Source organism: Euleptes europaea, unplaced genomic scaffold (assembly GCF_029931775.1).
Source record: "Euleptes europaea isolate rEulEur1 unplaced genomic scaffold, rEulEur1.hap1 H_2, whole genome shotgun sequence".
NCBI lineage: Eukaryota > Metazoa > Chordata > Lepidosauria > Squamata > Sphaerodactylidae > Euleptes > Euleptes europaea.
The window spans coordinates 462,096-489,021 of NW_026612050.1; the positions used below are offsets into that span (position 1 = coordinate 462,096).

At 44.0% G+C, this 26,926-nt stretch overlaps 1 protein-coding gene across 1 annotated transcript in view; it reads left to right on the forward strand.

Moving 5' to 3' along the window:
- The first annotated feature begins 15,109 nt into the window (after window positions 1-15,109).
- The window catches only part of LOC130492921 (guanine nucleotide exchange factor subunit RIC1-like), an 86,711-nt gene continuing 74,894 nt past the window's right edge, over window positions 15,110-26,926 (forward strand). Inside the window, exons 1-2 of the mRNA XM_056866694.1 lie at window positions 15,110-15,250; window positions 20,866-20,973. Coding sequence (XP_056722672.1) covers window positions 15,110-15,250; window positions 20,866-20,973 — 249 coding nt within the window. The remainder of the gene's footprint in view (window positions 15,251-20,865; window positions 20,974-26,926) is intronic.

The following is a 26,926-nucleotide window of genomic DNA, read 5'->3' on the forward strand; positions in this document are numbered from 1 at the left end:
TTTTGGCGCTCACGCAACACGCACTGGCAGCGCCCGGATCCCCTCTGCTCCCTTCCTTCCTTCCCTCCTTCACACGCTCGCTCCGCACGCGGGATCACGCAATCCGTGCGCACCCGCATAAATATTATTTTATTATGGGTTTACTTTATAACTTTGTTTCGCGGACCCCTGGTTTAGTTCTCGTGGACCCCTGGTGGTCCGTGGACCACCGGTTGGGAACCAGTGGTCTACAGTATGAGGTCCTCCATTCAGGCCTACTGAAAGCAGTCCTTGTAAGGATTGGTGGTGGTGGAAAGTGCCGTCATGTCACAGCTGATTTATGGCGACCCAGTGTAGGGTTTTTCAAGGTAAGAGACGTTCAGAGGTGGTTTGCCATTGCCTGCCTCTGTGTGAGCTGAGAGAGTTCTGAGAGAACTGTGACTGGCCCAAGGTCAAACAGCAGGCTTCATGAGGAAGAGTGGGGAATCAAACCTGGTTCTCTAGAGTCTGCCACTCTTAACCACTTCACCACGCTTAATTACTGAGTAAGGATTACTGAAATGATATATGTGAAGCAGTTTGAACACAAAATTGTCTTGAAAGGAGCTGCAGGACCCAGTTTTGAGTAGGAAAACAATACAAGGGATAAGGGCTGACTGCATTTTAGTAACTTCTCAACACGCCAGGTGATTTCTTGTGTAATGTGCAGTAACACCCACATCATAGTCACATTTGCTTGGAACCATTGCCCGTGAAAGCACCAGCAACTTACCTCGCTATTTACACGCGTCCAGTACGAAAGCATCCAAAATGAGTTTAAATTTCTGTTCCCACCACGCCGCCTTTGCCCGCTGCTTTTGATAAGCCCAGACCAGCACGCTCCTACGCATGCCCAGTTGGCTTCTCCAAGCAAGGACGGCGATTGGTCCACCGTAAGGGAGGCGGGGGGAGTGCGGGGGTTGGCTGGCAGCACGAAGTGGGCTGGCAGCAGGAAATGGATTGAACACAGTTTGCCTGTTCCCACTGTAAGGCACCAGGTATGGAGGACGTTTTATTTTTTTAATTCGCCGTATAAGCGGATGCGCTTAACGCGGCGAAATTGTGCTCTGGAGACATCCTCGGAATCCTTCGGGTGAGTTGCAGCGGGAACATGCAAGGAAAGCCCGCAGAAGCCGGTGCCGCAAATGGTAAGTGCAAACATGGCCGTTGTTAGGTTTTTAAATGCCTGAGGAGGCACTGCTTCTCATACTAATGTTTACAGATTTTCCATTCCAGCTGACGTTTTCTGTGTTGTTCCAGAGGGTTCCTTAACTAACAATGAGTAATGGATTTTCAGAAGCTACAGGGAGCTACAGCAGGAAGGGGAAGTAGGAAAGCCCCACTCCACAAGCAGAACTCAAGTCCAGCAGAACAGACTGCTGGACTTGATGGGCCTTGGTCTGATCCAGCAGGGCCTTTCTTATGTTCTTAAGCCTACACTCAAGTATCAGATATGTCAGAACAGAGGGGGCAGTTTGGTTGTAGGGTGAGCTTGAGATACCAAAGTTCCCTTTAACAGAAGTATCATTTTTCAAGAATCACGATATCATGACACAAGACACACAAGTTATGGCATTAGGTAATATAAAATCATGAATGTTGATTTAGGCCTTTTATGCATGGTTGTCACCCCTCCGATGACTTTGGGTCTTCGTTTTGATTATGCATGCCGTTTCCAACTGTCAGAGGTCACCACGCCCTCCCCCAGCATTTCCCTGCATTTTGCCATGTTTTCAAATTTGAGATAAAACAGATGTCAAGTCCCAGGGTCGGAGGCAGGGAAGCAGGGTCAAGAGCAGTCCAAAGTCAAAGCTGGGTTATCTGTAGAGTTCACTTCCAAGTAGCAAAAAAGTAGTCTAAAAGAATAGTCAGGGATCAGTCTAGGGTCAAGGCACACAGAGTTCAGAAACAGCATCTTCCACTTTTCGGGGGTTCATGAAAGCATTTTTGATGTCCATCAGGAACCCCATGAAGTCGTTCAGCAGAGGAGACTGGGCCAGTAGCAAGGGCATAGCCCATTTTGCTGTCTGTTCCTTTAAGAGGCTGTTGATGAAACAGACCCTGGTCTTATCATCCGGGAAGTCCCGTGTCCGTCGCTCAATGTACAGTTGGCACTGGGCGAGGAAAGCTGGAAAATCTTCTGTCTTGTCCTGAAACTTCTCAGATGGGCTTACCAGGCATTTCCTTGGAGGCACGGGCAGGGCTGGACTCGCAGCAGCCACTTACTGCTGCTGTTGCAGGAGTTGATTTAATATGCTGGAAAGCTTGGAACTGCAGGGCTTGGTTCCGAGCAGCTGTCATGGCCCAGGCTTCAACAGGTGAAACATCATCAGAGGAAGAGCCTGAGCAGGGATAAATAACGGGCATTGCACCTCAGACAGCTGAGAATGCAGGGCAGGGCGAAGGACAACAGGTAGGAGTAAACACCAGCCCCGCTGAGGAGTTGGAAGTAAACACAGAATCACCTTCTTCGGCACAACCAGATGCAGCTGTAACTCCACAGAAGCAAGACCCACCCAGCTCACCTGAAGCCACTCAACAACAGCACAGGCAAAAAGGAAGAATGGAGTTCCAAAGTAAAAGGAGAAGTGCGCGTCTACAGGCACTAAGGAGACAGCTCCAAGACTGTGAGTTGTCTGAGGATGAGAACTAAGGCAAAGAGAAACAGCTTAAACCCAGGCTTGGATCAGACAGACGTTGCAAAAGCAATTGTTGCAAAAAGATCTCTGACTTTTGTTGCTGACGCTCCTAGACTTTGATAAACGGACTTCTGACCCTTGGACCGAACTTTTGACTTCCCCGCTGCACGCCGACTTTATTTTGGTTTCCAGCTCCTGGCGGGACTCCCCCGGATTTCTGCATTCCTGAGATAACAGCCTGCTCTCAAGACCAGTAGCCGGCAGTAACCCGAGACGACCTGGCCTAGCACAGCAGCCAGGCTGGCTGCAATGGCATACACCTCCCTTCTTTAGTTGCACATAAGCGTGCTTTTGGTCGGAACAAAATGTCAAGTCGCAGAGTCAGAGGCAGGGAAGCAGGGTCAAGAGCAGTTCAAAGTCAAAGCCAGGTTATCTTTAGAGTTCAGTTCCAAGTAGCAAAAACATAGCCCAAGAGAATAGTCAGGGTTCAGTCCAGGGTCAAAGGCACACAGGGTTCAGAAACAGGTAAAGTTGCAGTTAGCATAAGGTGTTAGCATAAGGTGGTAGCACAAGTTGTTCCCACACCAGCCTGGATGCAAGTGTCTGCTTAAATAAGCCTAGGACTCAGCACTCCTTGCTGGAGGGAGCTCATTATCCTGATTGCTGTCAGCCAGCAGTGCTCTTTGTAGTGCTTGTAATCTAGCACTCCTTCTATGCTTAAGGAGGACTGTTCTGCATCTTTGGCGCCGCTGCTCCAGCTGCTGTGGAGGGCTGCTGTTAGACACAGGTGAGTTCCCTGCCCTGGGTGGCTGTAGCATTACTCGGTAATGCTAGGTTTTTGCAAAAGGGGAACACAACCCCTTCAAGTCTGAGGAATATTCTGTTCCAAATTGTCATTATATTGTTGGTCAATATGATGTGAGAAATGCTATACTAGGAAAAAAAATCTTTTAGATTATCTTTTGCCAAGCGTATACACAGTTTGTGTAATTTAATCTGGTCCAAGCTGAATGCAGCCTACTAGCCTATTGGGTAGCCCAGGTTAGTTACCCTCATTGTGATTGATGATTATTACTGTCTGTTCTACACAAACCACACGGGGCCCATTCTCTGTCTGTCTGTTTGCCCCACCACCAAGACAGCGGTAGATGGCATAGCAAAACCATTAGTGGTTGAACCAGCCGCCAATGTTACTTTGTACATCCTGTGAGGACGTTCTTTCCTGTTCAGCAGTGCTTGGTATTTTGTGGCTGGAGGTGAACTGCTATCTGGACACAGTCCATGCTAGCAGCATAACTCTGCCATACCAGAAGAGTTTGTGGGCCACTAGTTCTGCATTCTTTGTCCCGTTGCCAGAACTTACATGAAAGCAAATGCCTTTTTGCTTATACAACTAAGAATCAGCTTAACTGCTTGCATGCCTTCTGAATCTTAAACTCTGAAAAATGGATGTGGATGTTTCCAGAAAGAAGTGAAGCCAGCTCTCATGTTTCAGCAGCTGAATGGACATTGCTGTGCCTGAGCTTCTGTTGTATTTATCAGATGTGAGTGCATGACTGTTCCTGCTGCTACTGCCTGAGCACGATATATGTGTTTAATATAAACTTGTGCATTTCCTGCTTCACCTAAGTTCACTCAAGCTGCCCCAGTAGAATACCTGAAGAAGGTATCCAAGACTGTACATATGGCAGATGGCTGTGGGAAAAGGGGTTGTGGTTGAATTCTGAAATCTGTGCACAAAGGAACAATGTAAGGTTTGGGAAAATCTGTGTTTGAGGGTAACAGGAACCTAGCTTAATGTTTCAGTTTCAGTACCTTTATTGGCATACCAAGGGCAATAAAAAAGAGTAAACCTAGCCACTATACATCATTTTACCTCATCTCTTAATTACATCACCAAGAAATTTGGCTACAGATTCAATAATCTCAGAACTTTGGGAGGACAACAACAAGTTAATTTTACTATCGTCGGCTTGATTAGCATAGTTTGATAGAAAAGGATCTAAAAGGGCAGCATGAATTTTGCAATAAAATGGACAGAAAGTTCCTAGAAATGTTAGTATGAATTGATACTTGGCTCTGAAAGTTACACAGATCTCGTAACACCTTCACATACTAACAGTTGGGTTGGATTCAACAGTCTGCTTGTGCGATGACTGCAGATCTTCCCTGACTTCCTTTCCCTCCCCCAGAAGTCCCTTCTGACCCCCAGGCAGTTGATTCCTGTGGTTGCAAGACCTGTCTGGAATAGCCACAAGAGTTGGTGGGCTGCAGTGAGGAAGGGCAAAAACACTTCCTCTTCCATCAGTGCTGTTATGTATGTACATAGTTAGGATGATATGAAGGGGGAAACTTAGGAGCTTGAGTCCCCGACGCAGGATCCTAAGCCTGCACGTGCCATTGGCCCAAGCTGGAACGCACCATTGGCCCTAAGCCGGCATGCACCATTGGCAACCCGGGGTTGTTCCCCCCATCACGGATCGGGGGGAGTGGCCACAGGCGGCCAGGGGGGCATATAAGCGGGGCCGGTTTACACAGTTCTTCAGTTCTGTTCTGTGCTTCAATAAACGTGTTGTTGTTGAAACTCCGTCTCGACCTCGTGTGTCCTCCCCACATGGACTTAACAGTGGCGACGAAGGCTGGTAGGCAGTCCGGCTCTTCTGCTGAGATCACTCTCGCTGAAATCACCTTCGATCTTCCATGACCTCACAGTGCCCGGTAGGCAGACCGGCTCGCCTTGCTGAAATCTCCCGACACACGAAGAGATGCAACACCTCGCACGATGGCTACCAAAGGCTCGATGGAAGCGTTCGACACCGCCAACCCCAGCGAGTGGGAAAGCTACGCCGACAACGTCACGTTCTTTTTGGACGCCAACGATGTCACGGACGCCGGAAAGAAGCGCTCGCCGTTCTTCAGTGTGTGTGGCCCTCGGACCTTCCAGCTCGCTCAGTCCTTGCTGGCCCCCACTAAGCTGAGTGATACGCCATTCGATGACATCATGGCCATGCTGGGGAACCACTTTGCACCCCAGCCCACACAACTCGCTCACCGCCTGGCCTTCCACCTGCGGGACCAGGAACCTGGCGAGTCCGTCACCGCGTACCTCGCAGCCCTCCGCCACACTGCCCATTTCTGCACCTTCCCGGACCTCGACGGCACTCTGCGTGACCGGTTCGTCTTCGGCCTGCGGAACGAGAAGGTGTGCCGCAGACTCGTTGCCAAGAAGGACGTCCCCCTGACTGTGGCCGTCGAGGAAGCCACGGCGGCAGAGGCCTCAACGCAGGCTGACCGTCTGGGCGACCGGGGCTCCGCGCCCCCTCCGCCGGCTCCGGCTCCAGTCCACTACGAGAGCGGCAGCGACGAGGACGTCGAGGACGAGGCACACAAGATGGCCGCCTGGGGGCACAGGTTGCAGGGCCCAGTGGCTCGCCCGTGCACCAGCTGCGGTGAACCTCATGACCGCCGCACTTGCCGATTCCGCGACGCAGAGTGCCGGGGCTGCGGCAGGGCAGGTCAACTTGGGGTCAGCTCTCTCCATCATCTCCATGGACACCTTCTGTGACCTGGGGCGCCGCGCCACACTCCCAAAGCTGCAGCCGACCGGCATCATCATCTCCAACTACCAATGTCGTCGGGTGCCGGTCCGGGGTGTCGCCCACGTGAACGTCCGATTCCAGCAGTTCTCGAGCCGCCTCCGCCTCGTCGTGGTCGACGGGCCCCGCGCCAGCCTCCTGGGCCTCGAATTGGACCCCAATTGAAAATTTCATAGTTCAAGATTTATAGGTGTTATTCATTATGCATCTCCTTCTTCAATGTGGTTGAAGGAGGCAGAGCAGGAGGAATTAAAAGGTGAATTCATGATGAAAAAGGAATAGGGCAACATTTGACATGTGATGTCACAATAGTGTATTTGTTTCTCCTGAACAAATGGCAAAAAGTGATGAATTTCCTGGCTTTCCTTTGGCATCTCATTTGACATGGCCTCCTTTCTTATATATGTGGTTTCAGAGGCTGGCTATGTTGGTCTGCAGTAGAAGAGCTAGATTTGAGTCTAGCAGCATGTTAGAGACTGCCAAGATTTGTGGGGAATGAGCTTTTGAGAATCAGAGCTCCCTGACAAAGGTATCTGATGAAGGGAGCTTTGACTCTTGAAAGCTCATACCGCAAAAATCTTGTTGGTCTCTAAGGTGCTAGCTGTTCTATATATGGCTAGCAGCGAAGAGAAAATGTCACTTGACTCAATTTGGTAATTTTGTGATCTCTCAGTGAATGTTAGCAAAAAACGTGCTTATTTTCTGACATCTAATGTTAGAACATGCACATTGATGGTGCTGCATGCATAAACCTATTTGTATCACCCCCGGTGAAGAACCCCTTGGAAAGCTGATCAAAGCCTTGGCCAGAACACACTCGGGAACTAGAGAAGGGTTTAAAGACATGGATTGGGGACAACAATCCCAGAAAACATTTTCAAGAAATAATTTCAGAATTTATGCCGAGAGAGAACATATTCACCAATACCTTTGGTTGGGTAATCTGATCACTTGTTTCTCAGCAACCCATGAAAGGTTTGTTAAAGTAGGGAGGGGAAAATAGTGCCTTTAATTGCTGGGAAACTTCCTTAAACCAAGGGTTCCCTGGAAAGGACCCTGGTAACCTGATGCCACCACTCAGGACCTCCTGAGAACCTATAGACTAACTTGCTGAGAAGGTACTCATCCAGTGCAGTACTACAGCAATAACAAAAATAACTTATAACCAACCTGCACTCCAGCACATGGGGAAGAGATTAAGAGAAATATCCTAGAGAAATAGATTGAACTAAGTGAAGCCAAAAAATGTCTTTATAAAAAGGTTTATTGCAAGAGAGAGAGAGAGAGAGAGAGAGAGCGAGAGAGAGCGAACGAGAACAAAGGGGAAAGGGTGGTTGGATTAAAAAGGGGATGGGGGAAAAAGCAAAACCAAATACAGGGAAAATGCACTGCAACAACACAGATATTCAAATGAAAAGCAATACAGTTGAAGGAGCTAAGCTAAACTCATTACTTTTGCTGTAGCTGGTTTCTCAGAACCTCTACAGAGTTCTTTGTGGTAACAAGAAGTTGAAGGAGTCTTTAACCCCTACCCAATTTCCACTGAAAACTGAAGACCAGGGGAAATCCCAGATGTACAGATATTTATGCTAAATGGAATTGAACTTAAGCTAGCCTCCTTTATAAGACTGACAAGCGGATTTCTCCAATCCCATGCAAATCCCCATCTCTGTTGTCAGAGGCTACTTTTACTAATCAGAGACATATCCCACCTCCATGAAGCACGTGGTAATGGCTCTGAACTTCCATGACAAATATCTGGTCTAAAGCAGATTGTCCTTTGTCCAAAAGGGATTAAGTCTGCCAGGGTGATCCAATGTGGGTAGGACTGGAATACCTTTATTGTAATGGAATCTGTTGTCCCAGACTCTCTAGGTAGCATGCCTGATCCTTAGCCAGTTTTAGAATTTCTGTCACAAGGTTCATTAAGATTAAGACTGTAGTATTAAAGAACTTTTGTACAGGAAGCAGCTTTTGGTTGGAAAATTTTTCAGAATCTCATTTCAAACTGGAAAAGAACTTTGAGGGAAATGTAACGCAGTGCATATTTCAAATAAATCAGAGCTAAGGCAGCTGTATGTGAGCAGAGGGTTTGCTTGTCAAGAAATACTAGAGGAGGAGGGTGACAGCCCAGTGGAAAGTATCTGGGTGAAGATAAGGGAAGGACAAACAGTATTGTGGTTGGAGTCTACTACAGACCTCCCGACCAGGGTGAGGAGGTGGATGCTGCCCTTCGTGAGCAGCTTGACAGGGTATCCAAACAAGAGCTGGTAGTTATGGGTGACTTCAGCTTCCCTGATGTGTGCTGGGAGACAAACTCTGCAAAGAGACCACAGACACACAAGTTCCTCACCTGCTTGGCCGACAACTTCATCAAATGGTGGAGGTAGCTACAAGGGGCTCAGACTTAATATTGACCAACAGGCAAGAGATGATAGATGAAGTGAAAGTGGTGGGGACCTTAGGGTGAAGTGACTATGTCCTCCTAGAATTCCTTTTGCTGTGGGGGACCAAGGAAGTTCATAGTTACACAGATCTGTTACATTTTGGTAGGGCAGATTTTAATAAACTCAGAGGCATGATGAAAATCATTCCATAGGCAAGACTGCTGGAAAGGAAAGGAGCAAGTGAAGGCTGGGCTCTCCTAAAACAAGAGCTCTTGCAGGTTCAAGCCCTCACTATTCCAACAAGAAGGAAACATGGTAGAGGATCCAAGAAACCAATGTGGATAAACAGAACTCCATGATGAGATAAGGGAGAAAAAGGAAATGTTCAAGAAATGGAAGCAAGGACATACCTCTAAAGAAGAGTATCTGTGGGTTGCTATGCACTGTAGGTCAGCCATCAGAGAAGCCAAAGCTCACAGTGAGCTGTTGCTGGCCAGGGATGCTTGATTTTGTAGATTTGAAATATGCAACTTTTTTGGACATCTAAGATTTGGCCTAGAAATTGTACCTTTTTAAAAAGGAAGGTATCTTCAAATTATATCTGGATCCAATGCTGTTGTTGCCATTTGTTAGTATAAATTATAATAAATCATGTAGTGTTTAAGGAACTCTACTATGATATAAGTGAAGTAAAAGCTTAAATATCTGCAAAGAAGAAGGAAATGTATTTGTTACTCTATCAATGTGGATAAAAAATCTGCAGAATTAGCCTCTGCTATTCACCTTGTTTTTATGCTTTCAACCTGCCAATCTACAGGTGATACAAATTCATAAAAATAACTATTTATTCATCCTTTACAATGGGGCCTTGAGTCTGCTGCCTGACATGACAGACCTGGCCTGGAAAGCAAACTGTGAGCAGTTTTTAGGAGACAGGGTGGAGACTCTCAGAAGTGCAGATAATAAAAGCCTGCAAGCTTTTCATTCTATAGCAGCCTCCGGTACTAGTTTTCCATTCTGCACAATATCTCCCAGAAAACAATGAATGAACCAGTTAGCAACTGTTGCGCAATGATACTACCAAACTATATCTGGGATTGAAAAGGGTTTAATAGCTTTGTTTCAGCTGCCTATTTGGCTTCAGACAACAATCCACATAAAAAAATTTATTAGGACCAAGCTCAATTGCTCCCCCTTGTGTTCTCTACTAAATTTCAAATACCACTGGCCATGTAACCATATTTAACAACATGAAAACCATATAAATGTCTCAGTTCTTCACTGAGCTGATTTACTCAGTGCTAAATCTGCACTAAAAAAGGAAGAACAAGAGATCTGTTCCACACGATACAAGAAATTAAAGGGAAATTTAAAGCATGTTTAGGCATGCTGAATGATCAGCATGGAAATACATTAACTGAAGAGGACAAAATAAAGAAAAGGTGGGAACAATACACTGAAGAACTATACAGAATAGATGAAAGGATGACAGATTCCCTCCAAGAAGAATCTTTTGAAGAAGAACCTACAGTTTTAGAAAGTGAAGTGAAAGCTGCCCTGACAGCAATTGGTAGAAATAAATCACCAGGAGCAGATGGGATATCAATAGAGCTATTCCAAACCACAGAGTCCATCAAAATCTTGACAAAAATAAGCCAACAGATATGGAAAACAAAACAATGGCCCACCAACTAGAAACAATCCATTTACATTGCAGTTCCCAAGAAAGGAGACCTCAAAGATTGCAGCAACTATTGGACCATCACATTAATTTCTCACGCGAGTAAAGTGATGCTCAAAATCTTACAGCAAAGGCTGTTACCTTATATGGAACAAGAAATGCCTGATGTTCAAGCTGGATTCAGAAAAGTTAGAGGCACTAGAGATCATATTGCAAATCTACATTGGTTACTGGAGCATACGAGAATTTCAGAAGAAAATCAGCTTGTCTTTCATAGATTACAGCAAAGCTTTAGTCTGTGTGGATCATGAAAAGCTATGGCTGGTTTAAAGGAAATGGGTGTGCCACAACATCTGATTGTTTTGATGCACAACCTGTACTCTGGACAAGAGGCCACGGTTAGGATAGAATATGGAGAAACAGAATGGTTTCCAATTGGCAAAGGTGTTAGACAATTATGTATTTTATCTCCCTGTCTCTTCAATCTGTATACAGAACATATCATTAGGAAAACTGGATTAGATTTAGATGGAGTGATGGGGGGAGGAACATTAACAATTTGAGATATGCCGATGATACTATATTACTGGCAGAAAATAGTGAAGACTTGAAACGACTACTGCTGAAAGTTAAAAGAGAAAGTGCCAAAGCAGGACTACAGCTGAACATCAAGAAGACAAAAGTAATGACTACAGGAGAATTACACAACTTTAAGGCTGACAATGAGGAAATTGAAATTGTTGAAGACTTTCTATTCCTTGGCCCCATCATCAAGCAAAAGGGATACTGCAGCCAAAAAATCAGTAAGAGATTGAGACTGGGAAGGGCAGCCACGAAGGAGCTAGAAAAGATGCTGAAGTGTAAGGATGTGTTCACTTGCCACCAAGATTAAGTTAATTCATGCCATCGTATTCCTTTTTTTAAAATTAGTTCTTTTTATACGTTTTTGATATATGTTACTTATTGTTTTTATCCCGTACATTTCATATTTCCTTTTAACCCCTTCCACCTCCTCCCTTCCCCCCCCTCCTTCTCCTTGTAGTTTTTAACCTTTTAGTCCCAGCCATGATTCACAAAGTCTGAATCTTCCACTGAATGTCTTTTCTTCCTTCTGTTGATATCCTTTCTAGGTAGGTCTTCCATCTCCTCCTGATTTCTGTAATATTGTCTTCCCATGTAGACTTCTGGCGCAGCCTCTCGACTATATCCGACTGTATAAATTCAAACAAATAATTGTGCCAGATTTCTACCCTCCATTTACTTTTATCCTTCCATCCCAGATCAATAACTGCTTTGCTTGCTAGTATCATAGCCTTAAATGTGCATGCCATCGTATTCCTTATTACTCTGTATGGGTGTGAAAGCTGGACATTGAAGAAAGCTGATAGGAAGAAAGTAGATTCCTTTGAAATGTGGTGTTGAAGGAGAGTGTTACGGATACCGTGGACTTAAAAAAAATAATAATCAGTGGGTTATAGATCAAATCAAGCCTGAACTGACCCTAGAAGCTAAAATGACTAAACCGAGGCTATCGTATTTTGGTCACATTATGAGAAGACAAGAGTCACTGGAAAAGACAGTCATGCTAGGAAAAGTTGAGGGCAGCAGGTAAAGAGGAAGACTCAACAAGAGATGGATTGACTCAATAAAGGAAGCCACAGCCCTCGATTTGCGAGATCTGAGCAAGGCTGTCAAAGATAGGACATTTTGGAGGACACTGATTCATAGGGTCGCCATGAGTTGGAAGCGACTTGACGGCACTTAACACACACATACACACACAAAAATCTGCATTAGAGTTTCATTAGAAAAGCATTAAGACCTCCATGGATAAATATGTCTTCTGTTTGTGAATGACATAAAAAATGACCCATTTTATAAAATCCAAAGAGTGACAATTATTTAAAGTTGTAAGACAAGTAAAATTTAATAGGATGAAAAATTCTGGAGTTCACTACAAGAATTTGATTCCCAAGAAGGAATTTGTACGTGTGGTAAAGGGGTGCCTGTTCAAATGCAGTTTTGCACAATTTTCACTGCAGCCACTACCACTAGCAAGGAAGTTTCCCTCTTGTAAAACTGCAAAGATTGGTCTAATTTGCAATGGGATGTGCTACAAGAAAAACATCAAGCAATGCCTGTTTCTGCAAAAGCATTACAAAATCAAACTTCACCAGAATGGACTTTCAGGGAGATGGTCTAACAATAATAGGTCAATGTGTCAATATTCTATTTTGTGTACCAAAGCTCCAAGATGATGCTACAAATTTATGTTATATATAGCATAAAACAAGATTGTGCCACTTTGATTTGCAAAACATTAAATGCTTCTTTTTTTTTCTGCTTCCATCATTTTGAGCAAAGAAATGTAGATGTGCCTGGGGAAAATGAAACAGCGATCAAACTCAAAACTCAGGACAAAGTTATCAGAAAATGGCTAATACCTTTTTCAAGGTTTGAAAATTGCCTTATAGATCCAACCCAGGAAACATGTATTTCCTATACCTAAAATCAATCCATGAATCAGTATGTTCAGATCTTCCCTGTGCACATCTGGATTATGTCATAAACTATATATCATGGGTTGGATTCAACCACTGCAAAGTAGTCACAATAGCGCAAGGGGAAGACAACTTTCAATGATTTAGTTATAATCAAAATGTGATTTACAGCCCATTCCTGAGGACTGTAAAGGTTTAGGAGGCTGCCAAAAGGCAGCTGCTCCCCTGGCCTGGCATGGGAACGCCCCCAGGGGGCTGGTGGCGTAAGTGGCATGGGCCCCTGCACAGGGGGGCTGAATGCTGATGCAGCCCCTTCTTTGCCTCCTAAGGACTTTTGTCCTTTAGGCTCAGGCATAGGTTGTTAGTTTCTTTTCTTTTAGAACTTTATTATATATTGACATACATTTTATAAAGACAAAATATATCACAACATAGGTTAACAGATACACAAAACCAAGGAGGCTAGAACACACATTCAGGGAGGCCAGAATATAGAAATGTAGTATATTAGGGAAGTAATGGCATCACTATGAACAAAAAAAAAGTTATAGGATCCTCAAGTTAATCCACCATGAAGGGAACAAAGGCCTAGGAAATACTTACCGGTATGTGTTCTTTGTCAAAAGCAACAATTAACCAGGGATAAAGCCTACCCATGGCGCAGAGTGGTAAACTGCAGTACTACAGTCCAAGCTCTGCTCATGACCGGAGTTCAATCCTGACAGAAGTTGGTTTCAGGTAGCTGGCTCAAGGTTGACTCAGCCTTCCATCCTTCCGAGGTTGGTAAAATGAGTACCCAGCTTGCTGGGGGTAAAGGGAAGATGACTGGGCAAGGCACTGGCAAAGCACCCCGTAAACAAAGTCTGCCTAGTAAACGCCGGGATGTTACGTCACCCCATGGGTCAGGAATGACCCGGTGCTTGCACAGAAGACCTTGACCTTTTTTTAAACCCTACAAACTGGCCTTGCTACTTGTGCAGTACAAATGACCTTGCAGGTCTGTGTAACCATTTTACATATAGTTAGAATTTCAGCAGGTCAGCACAGTTTAAATTGCAGTACTGGGCCTAGGATGATGGGCCTCTTCCCAGCAAAGTCTCCTATAAAGGTTTTTCACTGTCCATGTGACTCCACCCCATCTAGTTTTAACACACTTTAAACATCCTTAGTCCCTCTTAAAACATTTACATAATGACCTACTGATTACCTAAGCAAATGCCCAAAGAATGATCATTGTTCTGGTGTAATGTTCTCACACAGTTTCTGGAACATCACTTGCTTCTGGTATGAAATTAATATTGAAATGAAAACTTCTAGCCATAAGATCTGACAACTCCTGCAGTTGCTTTGATATCATCTTCATTCTCTTCCGTATGATTTAGTTCCTCATTTGAGGCCTCAAGTTGACTATTGATATTTTCGCAGAGATTATCTGCAACAGCTGAACTGCCTGGATTTAAATTTGCAGCATTTTGAGGATTAGAATGAATGTCTGCAGGACCGTTGTTTAAACTTGAATCAGGATTTATTAGGGGAACTTCTTGTTTTTTGAACTGAGGGTCGAATTCGTCTTGCTGGAAAACTTTCCCTGAAAAAGACACGCTCATTCTACACGTGGGTTTCCTCCTCCTCGTCCTCTCGCCTCGCCGGCTACAGCCACGGCACACGACCCGCCTCTCCAACCTCGCGCAGGACAGGCCTCTCCCCGGCAGCGGAGGCGGTCTCTGCGTGATGGCACAACTTCCGGCTTTCCCTCCGACGTCTGAGCCAATCACCGGATCTCGTCCCTCCTGATTCTGCGCCAGAGTGCTGACGGGATGCGCTGAAGCGTCCGCCTCCCCTTCGCTCGGCTCGCCCGGGTGTACGCATGCGCGCCCCCGTGTCTCGCTCCTACGGCGTTCCGACAAGCAGACGCCACATCGCCGAGGGAGAGAGCAAGAAGCGATGGCGGCAGCGAGCGGGGCCGTTGCGGGGGCGGCGCGAGGCGGCGGGAAGGCCGGAGAGGCGCCGCGGGGCCGCCCTCTCGCGCGGTAACCGCCCTCTCGCCTCCCCGAAGCGCGGTGGGAAGGGAGCCCTGGTCCTTCCGTCCGAGCGCTGCCCAGCCAGCTCCGTCGGGGGCCCCCCGCTGGCCTCCGGGAAGGCCGTGGGGGTGGCGGTGTGATGCCCCGCTCCCCGCGGCGTCTTCAGAGGGCCGCCGCCGCCCGGGGCTGATGCTGAAACGCTCGCCGGCTCCGGCCGCCGCCTCTGCCGCCTCGTCGCCCGGCGAGAAGGGAGGGCTTCTCCAGCCATGTATTTCCTGAGCGGGTGGCCCAAGAGGCTGCTGTGCCCCCTGGAGGCTCGCGAGCCCCCGGCCCGCATCCAGGCGGACCCGCAAAGGACTTTGTTCGCCGTGTTGTCCCCGTCTCAGCTCTGCATCTGGTACAGCCGGGTGAGTGTCCCTTTAAGAGTCTCCGGCCCCTGCGCTGCTGCTGCGTGCGCTCCTTCCACCGAGGTCAGAGAGTGCTCGGCCCGGGTCTGGGCTCAAGCCTTCACTCGTAGGCTCTTGGGCAAGCCTTTCTCTTCCAGTCTTCGTTTTCCAGTAGCCTATTTGGTAATAATTTGCCTGCCCCACAGGGGTGTAGTCCTGGACTAGTGGGAGATGGATTAATGAGTGCCTGGCATAGTAAAGTGCTCTAGGGAAAGGGAATGCTAAAAAGACCTGGGATGACTACAGAGCCTCTTTGTTATATGTACAGCACAAGAATCTGAATTATTGGGGTAACAAAATATTGTCGAAGGCTTTCACGGTCAGAGTTCATTGGTTCTCGTAGGTTATCCGGGCTGCGTGACCGTGGTCTTGGTATTTTCTTTCCTGACGTTTCGCCAGCAGCTGTGGCAGGCATCTTCAGAGGAGTCACACTGAAGGACAGTGTCTCTTTCTGACTATATATTACTCTTCCTACACACTTGATACTGAGAGATACTGTCCTTCAGTGTTACTCCTCTGAAGATGCCTGCCACAGCTGCTGGCGAAACGTCAGGAAAGAAAATACCAAGACCACGGTTACACAGACCTGATAACCTATGAGAACCTATGGGGGTAACCTTTTAAAACGAGGGATGCCTTCTCGCTGGCATAAATAACTGTTTCAGTCCAAGAAAGTTAGTGTAAAATGATAGTTATGTTAAAGGGACAGGGCCGCATGCAACTTTTTTGTCAGCACTCTTCTTTAAAGTATGGTTAAAGCTGCCCCTTTCCCCCTTCCATTCTTTTTGAGCTACAGTATCAGCTTGTCTGATCAATGTTCCTAGGCTGTTTTCCATAATCCTGTCGCACTGATTTGGACATATAGAAATAAATATTTCTAGGAGTATTAATGTTCTAGTTTTCTGCAGTTTCTCAACTGTTCTCTCGTCCATGGTTATAATCGCAATTTGCAACTGCATTTTATTCCCATGGTGTTATTCTTCATGTCTGAGTATCTGTAATTTAGGCCACACTCCTGAAGCATCCATGAAATCCTGTTTATAAATTCCTAATCCTGTAATCTGAATCAAGAGGGAATTACAAAAGATTATATTCAGGAAGAGCCAGGGAGCATTCATTAAACGTGGATGAAATTAACATAATTATCTGAGTTTTATACACGGAGTCAGCCTTGGGCTTTGAACCAAAATTTGTCAATGACAGCAGTGCTGTTAATAGTTATCCATTTCACCACCTGGTGTTCATGCTTTAAGAAAACATGGAAGTGTTGGGATTTGAGAGGGTGCAGTGGAATGTGCTTTATCTCTGTTATACTATCAAAATAGAATCATCCCATCGATTTTGTTTTATTTTTAGATTGAGAAATCATTTAAAAATGGACTTAAATAAATGTAATGTAGTTACTGTTGTTCAGCTACGTCAGGTAAACTTTGACTTTTAAAAAGGTTGTCAAAGGAAGCTGCAGGTCATAGGCAGTTGTTCCACATACCAATAAATTGCCCACTTTCTACTTTCACTGATGCTTATGATGCAATGTTATTTTACGGTGGCACTTTGTGACCAGTAGCACTAGCTGATTGCTCTGCAGTCTTTGAAGATGTTGATTTCAAAATATAAACTACCTCTCTCTGTAATGTTGCCACACTTCAGGACACACCTTAAACATTTTTGCAGCACCCTCATGACAATCATTTGTAGCAATGTAACCTGCCTGTGCCATAATTCTGGTATTCCTTTATGACTCTAATTGCTCCTCAAAAAAGGAATATTGAAAAACTGAGTCACAGAATCATAGAGTTGGTAGGGGCCATATAGGCCATCTAATCCAACCCCCTGCTTAATGCAGGATCAGCCTAGAGCATCCCTGACAAGAGTTCATCCAGCTGCTGCTTAAACACTGCCAGAGAGGAGGAGCTCACCACCTCCCTAGGCAGCCGATTCCACTGCTGAACCACTCTTACTCTAGCTGGTACCTTTCCTGAATTATTAGGAGGCCCAGCTACCTGCAGTGAGAGGAAAGGTTAAACCATTTGAGGCATTTTAGTTCAGAAAAAAGTCAGTTGAAAGGTGGGGAACATGAAAGATACCTAAGTAATTGCAGTTGGGGACACTTTTTCACCTAGTCATAAAGCTAGAATTTGGGATCATTCAGTGAAGTTAACAGTACATTCAGGATAGCAAAAGAAACTACTAACTTATGCAACTCGTAACCAGTGGAATTCACTGCTATAAGATAGGATAATGGGTAACAGCTTAACTGATTTTAAAGAAATATAGATGCATTTATAGAGGTTGGAATCATAGAGTTGGAAGGTATCTCCAGAGTCATCAAGTTCAACCCCATGCACAATGCAGGAAATTCACAACTCCCTCTCCCCCACACCCCCAGTGACCCCTACTCCATGCCCAGAAGATGGGGGAGAAAAGCATCCCTCCAGGATCCCTGGCCAATCTAGCCTGGAGGAAAATTGCTTCCTGACCCCAAAGCAGCGATTGGCACTACCATGGTAATGAAAGAAAGGGCCACGAGAGCCAAACACTGCTGCAGACCTTCCTGCCTTCCCTCTCATGATCTGTCTAAGGTCATAGAATCAGCATTGCTGACAGATGGCCATCTAGCCTCTGCTTAAAAACGTCCAAAGAAGGAGAGCCCACCACTTCCCGAGGAAGCCTGTTCCACTGAGCAACCGCTCTGTTAGAAAGTTCTTCCTAATGTTTAGCCAGAAATTTACTTGATGTAATTTCAACCTGTTGGTTCTGGTCCGAGCTTTTGCGGCAGCAGAAAAGAACTCAGCACTATTCTCTATATGACAGCCCTTCAAGTACTTGAAGACGGATATATCACCTCTCAGTTGTCTCCTCTCCAGGGTAAACATACCCAGTTCCTTCAACCTTTACTCATAGGACTTGGTCTCCAGACCCCTCACCGTCTTTCTTGCTTTCCTCTGGACACGTTCCAGCTTGTCTACATCTTTCTTAAATTGTAGTGCCCAAAACTGAACACAAGACTCTAGGTGAGGTCTAACCAGAGCAGAGTAAAGTGATACCATCACTTCACGTTGTCTGGACACTATACTTCTGTTGATACAGCCCAAGATCGCATTTGCCTTTTTAGCTACTGCATCACACTGCCGACTCATGTTCAGTGTTTGGTCTACTAAGACCTCAAGATCCTTTTCTGTCTTAGAAGTAAAGACAAGTCTCCCCCATCCTATAATTATGCATTTGAATACTACTGATTGGGATTTCTGTTCCTGGATAGGTGCTGTGAAACACAGGCAGGATGCTGCTGTAGTTGTCTTGTTCATGGGCTTTCTAGAGGCGCCTGGTTGGCACTGTGTGAACAGACTGCTGGCCTTGATGGGCCTTGGTCTGATCCAGCATGGCTTTTCTTTTGTCCTTATGATTCTCTTCTGCCACTCTCCTTTTACCTTGTTGCATTTTAGAAGTCCCAGTCTGCAGAAATAGAATAAAGTGCTGTAAATCAATCTTCAAGCTTCTTATTTTGAAATTCATTTTCTGAACAAGAATGCAAGCTTAGTAAATACACCCTACGAGCAACCTGTATGCTTCTTCTACTACAGAATTATCTCCGCTTAGAGATACATATTGTATTTATTTGCAGCACTCAGTACAAATATGAAGGTACAAATATGAAGATACGAAGGTCATCCTTGAAAGCTAAAAATTCAATATTGTGCATACCTGTTTGGAAGTAAGGCTTATTGAATACATGTCCCTCCTAAGTGTTCAGAGCTTTCTTGAAGTGGGAGATAGTTACTTCTGTCAAAATTGTGTTGCTCTTCAAGGTAGAAATAAATATCTATGCTGTTTGGTTATCATAAACATTCATAATTCCAGAAGTGGAGCATTTTGGTTGGAGGACATAAAATAGTGCAAGATGACCCAGATGTGCTCCGTAGCTGATTCTAGTATATATAGGATAACATCTAAATTCTAGCATCTGTGAGTCCTGTGGACAGATTTGAAGCTTGCAGAAATAAAGGTTAACACGTGATTCACTGTCGTTTATAATGTTTAACCTGAAAAGTTAAGTATTTTTGTCCATGATGTCCTGTATTGTGGCAGAGCAGGACTGTACATTTTAATACTGTAGTGATCCTTCTTGGGATCCATCTGAGAATAGGATAGTCACAGTGATGTTCATGTTCAAGTCTGCAGTGTATGCCTACACTGGTAGCTGGCATGATGCATTCACTTTTTAGTGGGGTGAATATTACAATAAACTTTTGCTTTGCCACAGCTCTTTACTTGCCTTTAAGAGAAAGAGCAGTCATGTATACAAAATATGCATAAATGTTTTCATTTATGTTGAACTCAGTCCTTATCACTAGCCTATGTTGACTTTATTGGACAGCTATGTTTCCAATAGTAGTCCAGTGGTGAAACAAGTATCTTTGTAAATGGGAATAAAATCTTGGAATTTAGGAGTGACGTGATTTAACATGTTTTCCGGATTATATATGTTGGTTAATTTTATAGGTCTTATGCTAATACTGTAATTCAGTTACGCAGATAGGTAGATTAGATTTATTAGTTTGCCCCCTTTCTTGTTTTTGATTTGTTTATAAGATTTATATCCCATCCTACAGAAGTTCTCAGTACAGCTCATGACAGAGATTAAACATTTAGAACCAGTACTAGGATTAATATTTGTGATATTTGAGCAAGTTTTTGGATGCTCTTGTTGGGACTGAATTGTATGTTTACTGTCTGTGCTGAAAGTGCATAAAATCTATATTTAGTTTGGAGGAATGGCATAAGGAAGCAAGAATTGTTTCCTTTTACTACAGTGTTACTTTCCTAAACTACTTGTGAGACTGAGGAAGGACACTGATCAGGGTATGTGTTTCATTGGTTCTTGTTATACTGTTCTTCTTGATTAAGTATCAGTAGAAAGAAATTTGTGGACTAGGAAGATATTTCTTTTTTGTAAGCTTGTCTTTCTGTTTGCATCTGGTATGTAATTTGTATTTCTCTTAATCGTCTTTGGAGGAATGCTGTTAAGAATTAACATGTGAAGCCATTGCAAGGATAGAAGTTTCACTTCTCAGTTCTTAAGTAGGCTAATGTGATTACTATATTAAATTAAATATCTGATGCTATTTCTAGCAATTCTTAATAGAAAACTACAAACCTTGCACAGGTGTGTCTTTTTAGGAGCCAGGACTTGGTAGGTTTGGATATTTGTAGGTAGCAGTACAAATTACTTGTATTAATTAATTGATTTTAGACATTTAAGATTTTCCCAGCCCTAATACTTTGCTTCAAAATAACCTACTTAATTTACATTCCAAAAATTTGAGCTGTATGCTGTTGATAGGATGTTCTCATTTTGTTAGACAGCGGCCTAAATTTAGAGCTATAGAACACAGAAGTGTCTAGAAATGAGAAATGACAATTGTTAAATGTTTTATAAAACATAATGTGGTTTTTGTATCAGCCATACAGACTTTTTTTTCTTATAGCCGTTTAAGAAGGTTGTTTGTGAAAGTTATTTTTGTTGGTTAACTCTTAGCTATAGTAAATATAAATGTTGTACTCTTTCTCCCCAGCCCAGTGTATTAATTGTAAGCTACAAAGAATTACCAAAAGCAGCATTGCAATTTGGGCCCTATGACCAAGCTGAATGGAGGTCTGACAGCACCATGTTAGCTGTTTCGGTGAGTAAAGATACTCCTTGAGTTTGTGTGGGGATGGAATTATGATTCTAAATTAATATGTTGGTAGGGAGATTTAACGTCTGAGTAATTCTCTGTACTGTGGCAAGGGGTAGCTAATTGTGATCTTTATTCTGATAAACGTTTAGGCATTTATATTCTGCCTTTCTTCTATCACAGAACTCAAGAATACATAGGGTTCCTAGGCAGTCTCTCATCCAGGCACTGGCCACATCCAGACCTCTTAACTTCAGCAAATTGTCTATATCATGTCTTGTATCCTGGGACTTGTATGTCATGGCATTGTACAATTTCACTTTGTGGGCTTAATAATGCTGGGAGGAGTGCCATCTAAGGGGCTGTTACCCATATCAGTTTTCCTGAATTGCATATTAGAAAGAATAAATGTAGGAAAGTGATCAGAGAATGGCAGAAGATGTGTATTTAATGCCTTTGGTCATGAATTCAAGGGCCCTGTGTATATGTGCTCAATAAGTATCGCGTATGAAGTTATTCACTAACTAGTAGGGAAGGAGCACTTGTGGAATTGAGACTGGGGTGCAAAGAGGGATGATCGAATCATGTTTAGGAAACTAAATAGGATGGAAGCTTCTAATTTGTGAGAACAAGTTTTCATTTGTGGTATTGAAAGTACACATTTCTCTGTGTTTTTTTAATTCTGGTGCATAGCATGGTGGTGTGGTTAAAATGTCAGACTAGGGTCTGGGAAACTCGAGTTCAAATCCCCACTCAGTGAAGAAAGTTTGCTGGATGACCTTAGGCCAGTCACACACACTCAGCCTTACCTACCTCACGGGGTTCTTGTGATAAAACAGAGGAGAGGAGAATGATTTAAGCCACTTTGGGGCCCCATTGGAGAGAAAGGTGGGATAGAAATGAAGTATATAAATATATCCAATACTGAACATGGCCCCAGAATGCAGATCAAAAAAATTCTTACAATTGGGTCATGTACAGATGGAGATTTTCTACAGATTTGTGGGAATTCCAGAGTTTGCAGTAAAATCCAGAAAATTTATTGTATATGGCTGTTGGCCATCACAAATATCTCAATGATAGAAAAATCCAAAAAGTTAAACTGTGTGTGTGGGGGGGGGGTATTAAAATCTTCTAAAAATAGAGAATGCTGAGTGAGATCTTGCAAAATCTCATGAGATCACAGTCAGCAATATAGGGTTGCTTGGAAACAAGGCACTGGAGCCTGGACATAGGCAATCTTGGCAGGGCAGAAGGCTCTGGAAAGGTGGGGTGGGGAGAACAGACAGAAAAGTGGTAGGGAGGAATGCAAGGGAGTGTGGAAAATGGGGTAGGGGAAAGTGGAAAAAGGATGAGAATAGAGAAGATGGGGACAAGTGGGAAGGGATAATATTTCCTTCTCCCATGAGTTTCAGGGATCTTCAGTTTGGGTAAAGTATTTCTGATATTAATGTCAATGGGGTGCAATAGTATGAGCCTGAAGGAGGTGGGAGGATAGATTTCTGTTAAAGGAAGCTCTTGCAGCAAAATAGTGTGTAGGGATTTGAATGACCCTGATATTTTTGCCATCCCTCAAAAAATTCCAAAACTACCCTGGATGTGAGCTTGGCCTGTGGGCTCTCCTGATGCTGCTGGGGAATATTATACTAAATCAACACACAGAACTGCCAGGTAGATGAACATATCAATGTGCCTTATGCCAATGATCAGGTTTAATGTATCTACCTCAGATGCCTTTTCAGGGAAAGGCCACGGGACACTAAGAGGAGGTCTGAGTATTATGATCTCAACAACTTTGGATGTTACCTGCTCCGAACTGTCGCCACTTTAAAAAATGGCGATGTTGGTGCTTTTGAGTGGGGGAAACAACAGGCTGCTGGTTGTAAATGTGTACCTTCCCCCAGAAAAGCGGGAAATGGAGGAGGAACGCAATTGGTCAGATCTTGAGAGATATATCTCTGCACTGACACTTGACCTCCCAATGGCTAGATTGCTGCTTTTGGGAGATTTTAATGCATGGTTGGGTCCCAATGATGCCATTTTAGAAACTAAATATAAGACAACACTGAAAGACCCAGAGGACAACTTAAGATCTTTCCCACTCCCAGGATCAGACCTGAAATTTTGTGGGTTTATGCTTTGCTTAACTAACTTTACGACATAGCCTTTACATACTAAATGGCACATCATTAAGGGACCACCCAGGAACCTTAATATTTGTGTCTGACTCTAGGATCAGCACTATAGATTACATCTTAGTATGCTCACGGCTACTGGGGGAGGTGAGAAACTTCCAGATTCTGCCCTATATGGAAGGAGACCATCTTCCCCTCTTTTTACAAATGAGTACCATATTACCCCAATTGCATTCTAGAAAACACACGTCAATATATTTTCCATCCGGCAACCAGGTAGGTTGCAGAGCTAGTTGGACCATCAGACTCCAGGATAGCCTGAAAGCTTTCCTGGTCAAGCAAAATCTCCAATGGCTCTGTGCAGTGTTTCTTGACCCCTCAGTAAGCCAAACTTCACTATCTATGAAAAATGCATTCACAGGTTAAGACCTCTCCTGTTTAGTCCTGCTGGGGAAAAAGGTAAAAATAGTATAACATCTAAACCATGGTTCGATAGAGACTAGGTAGTAGCATAAAGGGCTTTAGGGGAGGTGTATAGGAAATTTATGACTGCTCCGGTGCATTTAAAAAGTGAAGCACAAAGTAACCTGAAGAACCAGATTTTTTTTTTAAACAACTAATAGCTCAAAAAAAGAAGGGTCATATAAGAGAACAATGGAGAATACTTATCCAAGCGACCAGAGAAAATAACACCTCACTCTTCTGGCATCTGACATCCAACTGTATAGCGACCGATTATACCCTACTTGATGCTGTTATTCCAGCAAGTAAATGGGTCTCATACTTCTGGGGCATGTATAGGGAAGAACAGCTGCCGGCTACACAAGCAGTGGCCTTAGAAGACTTGCCAGAGTGGCCACCTGTCTCCCCAGCAGAGATTCAAGCCCATATAGGACATTTAAGGAAAGGGTAGATACCAGGAGAGGATGGGATTCCCTCTGAGTTCATTAAAGATCAGGTAGATTGGTGGGCCCCTTTCTTGGCAGCCCTATTTACATTCATTGATGCTACTGGCTTCATTCCCAAAGATTGGGGGGTGGCGGTGGTTGTACCATTTTTTTAAAAAGGGAGGAGAGACAACCCCACAAACTACAGGCCGATTAGCCTTTTAAGTGTGATAGGATACCTGTATGCCAGACATCTTCTGGACAAACTTGTTGCTTGGTTCAACCAGGAGAAGGTTATAGTCCAGGCACAGGCCGGGTTCAGGGAGGGTAGAGGTACGATCGAGCAATGCCTAATCCTCCAACATCTAATTGAGAAATATAGCTCCAGGAAGCTGACCTTGTTATATGCCACCTTTGTGAACTTTAAGGCAGCTTTCGATTCCATCTTGACGTCTTGGCTGTGGGCAAAACTTGAAACAACCACCATTGATAAGAGGCTCCTCTTCCTAATTCATGCTCTACATGAGCAGACAGCAATAAAAATTGGATGCAATAGAAATGGGCATTTCAATGAAGCCATCGAAACATTCAAGGGAGTCAGGCAAGGCTGTTTGCTGGCTCCTATGCTTTTCATTTTTTACATCAACAACCTGGCAGACAGTATGAATTCTGATGCCTTCCATCCACCTAAATTGGCCCAGCAAAACATTCCACTTCTACTGTACGCAGATGATGTGGTAATCCTTTCGAGAACCCCAGTGGGCATGAGAAGAGCTCTAGCCAGTTTAGCTGACTACTGTATCAGGGAATTGCTTGTAATAAATGACAGAAAAAACTAAGGTGATCACTTTTGGTAAATATCGTAAAAATGGGGCCTGGCATATAAGGGGGAAAAGAATTGAGCAGGCAAAGTCCATCAGATATCTAGGGGTGACTTTCCAATTGAATGGAATAAGAACACCATAGGCAGGCAGCGAATGTTGCTGAAAGATCATCCTACAATATAATAAAATTTTACCACACAAGGGGAGCCTATTTTATTCCAGCTACCCTAAGATTGTTCAAGGCAAAGTCTTTGACCCAGATGCTATATGTAACCTTATTGGGTTCTTCTAGGTCCAGCAATACTTCAAGTACCACCATGCGTATCAAACTCTTGGGTACACCTGGAGACTGGGATGTTAAAGATAGAGGCTAAGATCGGTCTTTCCTCCATTTATCTTTGGCTGAATATGCTTGGTGCAACTGAAGGCCTTCTTCATTTTCTCCTTGATGACAATTTTAAACCCAGATGGTGGCAACAGACTGAAAGGCGAGTCACAAGCTTAGGATACTTCACCCACTCTCTGTTAGAGCTTAATATTGATCAAGCAAAGCAATTAATCAGGCAGAGACTTTTTGAGGAATGTCAAAATGAGCTTGTGAATTCTCTGGCATTTTTGGCCCCAGACAACAATAGGTATGTGTTAGCGCCAGCAGAATATCTGTCATATCTGGAAATGAACAAACAAGGGCTTTTTCACTTGCTAGAAGCTCTGCCCTACCCTCGGCAATCCTAGATTTAAGAGATTGTCCCTGCAAGTTGGGTGAAGTTGAATCTACTGCGCATGTTTTTTTCAGATGCTCTTTCTATCAGGAAGTCGGATACAAGGTTATTTCCCTCTCCTTAATCTAAAAATGGATAACTCTGAAGAAGGGAGACTGAGGAGTGCCCTATGGGAAGGATCAGACCAGAGGGTGAAGCGAGTAGTTAAGTTCTGTGCTGCAATATATAAGATCTGTCAGACAAACCTGGGACTTGGTAATTTAACTTAAAATGGAATATGTTTGATTAATTCGAGGTCTGTTTAAATTGTATAAACTGTCTGTGAATCATATATCCCATAGTTTTAGTTACTGTATATTCTCCAATTTTAATTCTGTAACTGATACGAATGATTTTAATGGGATTTGCTGTATTAATAAATGAATCTGAATTTGAATGTATCTACCTCAGCAGCTGCTCTCCAGAGCCCCAGGTACTGAAAAATCATCCCAGCACCTACTGCCTGAGATTATTTTAACTGGAGATTGAACCTGGAACTTTCAGTATACAAAGGTCATGTTCTTTCACTAAGCTGCAGACTCCTCATGTGACTGGTGACATTGTCACTGCATTATACTTGCCTTCTAAGATCTTCTCAACTGCCAAATTTTACCCCTCCACTGTGTGGTCACTTCAGAGGTAATGGAAGGCTAAGCCCACATTTGAAGCTACTGTGGGGTGAGAGAAGGGAACAGTTGGGCTCAGGCACTGTGCTCCTTTGGTGTGTTGTATATCTGAGCTCAATTCTTGTCTCACATGGTCACTCTGAGAATAAAGAGCAGGCTCTCTGTGATTCTGAAGCAACCACAAGGAATTGTCTGGGATCAAAGGAAGCTTTCTATGAGCCTAATCTTTTTATTGATATTGATTCTTGTTCCAGTGAAGAGGGAGCAAAGAAATAGAATATTTTACTGCCCTTTCTCCTCCTCCCCCCTCCAAATCCCTTGCTGATTTGTACATTGATATTTCCTTTTTTCATTCTCTTCAATCAGTGGACAGCTGTAACCTGCATCCAGGCATCATAAGCAAAACAGTTTTGTGACTGCACAAGACTGTTTAATTGTTGGGCTCATATCTTCTCCCCCTTCATTTCACACTATAGTGGCAAGATTGTAGGCTCTGTGTCTTCTATCTCTATATACTGTGCAAGAGAAGAGAGTGTGAGTGGTTGAGCCTGGAAATTAGCCAGATTTTTGTCTTTCATAAAACATCCCAGTTCTCGCTCTGAGGAGGAGGAAATCTTGAAACATTGGGTGATTCCCACTGGTTGCTCAGGGAGGCAGGATCAAATTTCACCTTCCTGTCTCCTGGGCTTGAATTGCCCCTTCCTCAGTTCGTTTCCTGCCTAGCAC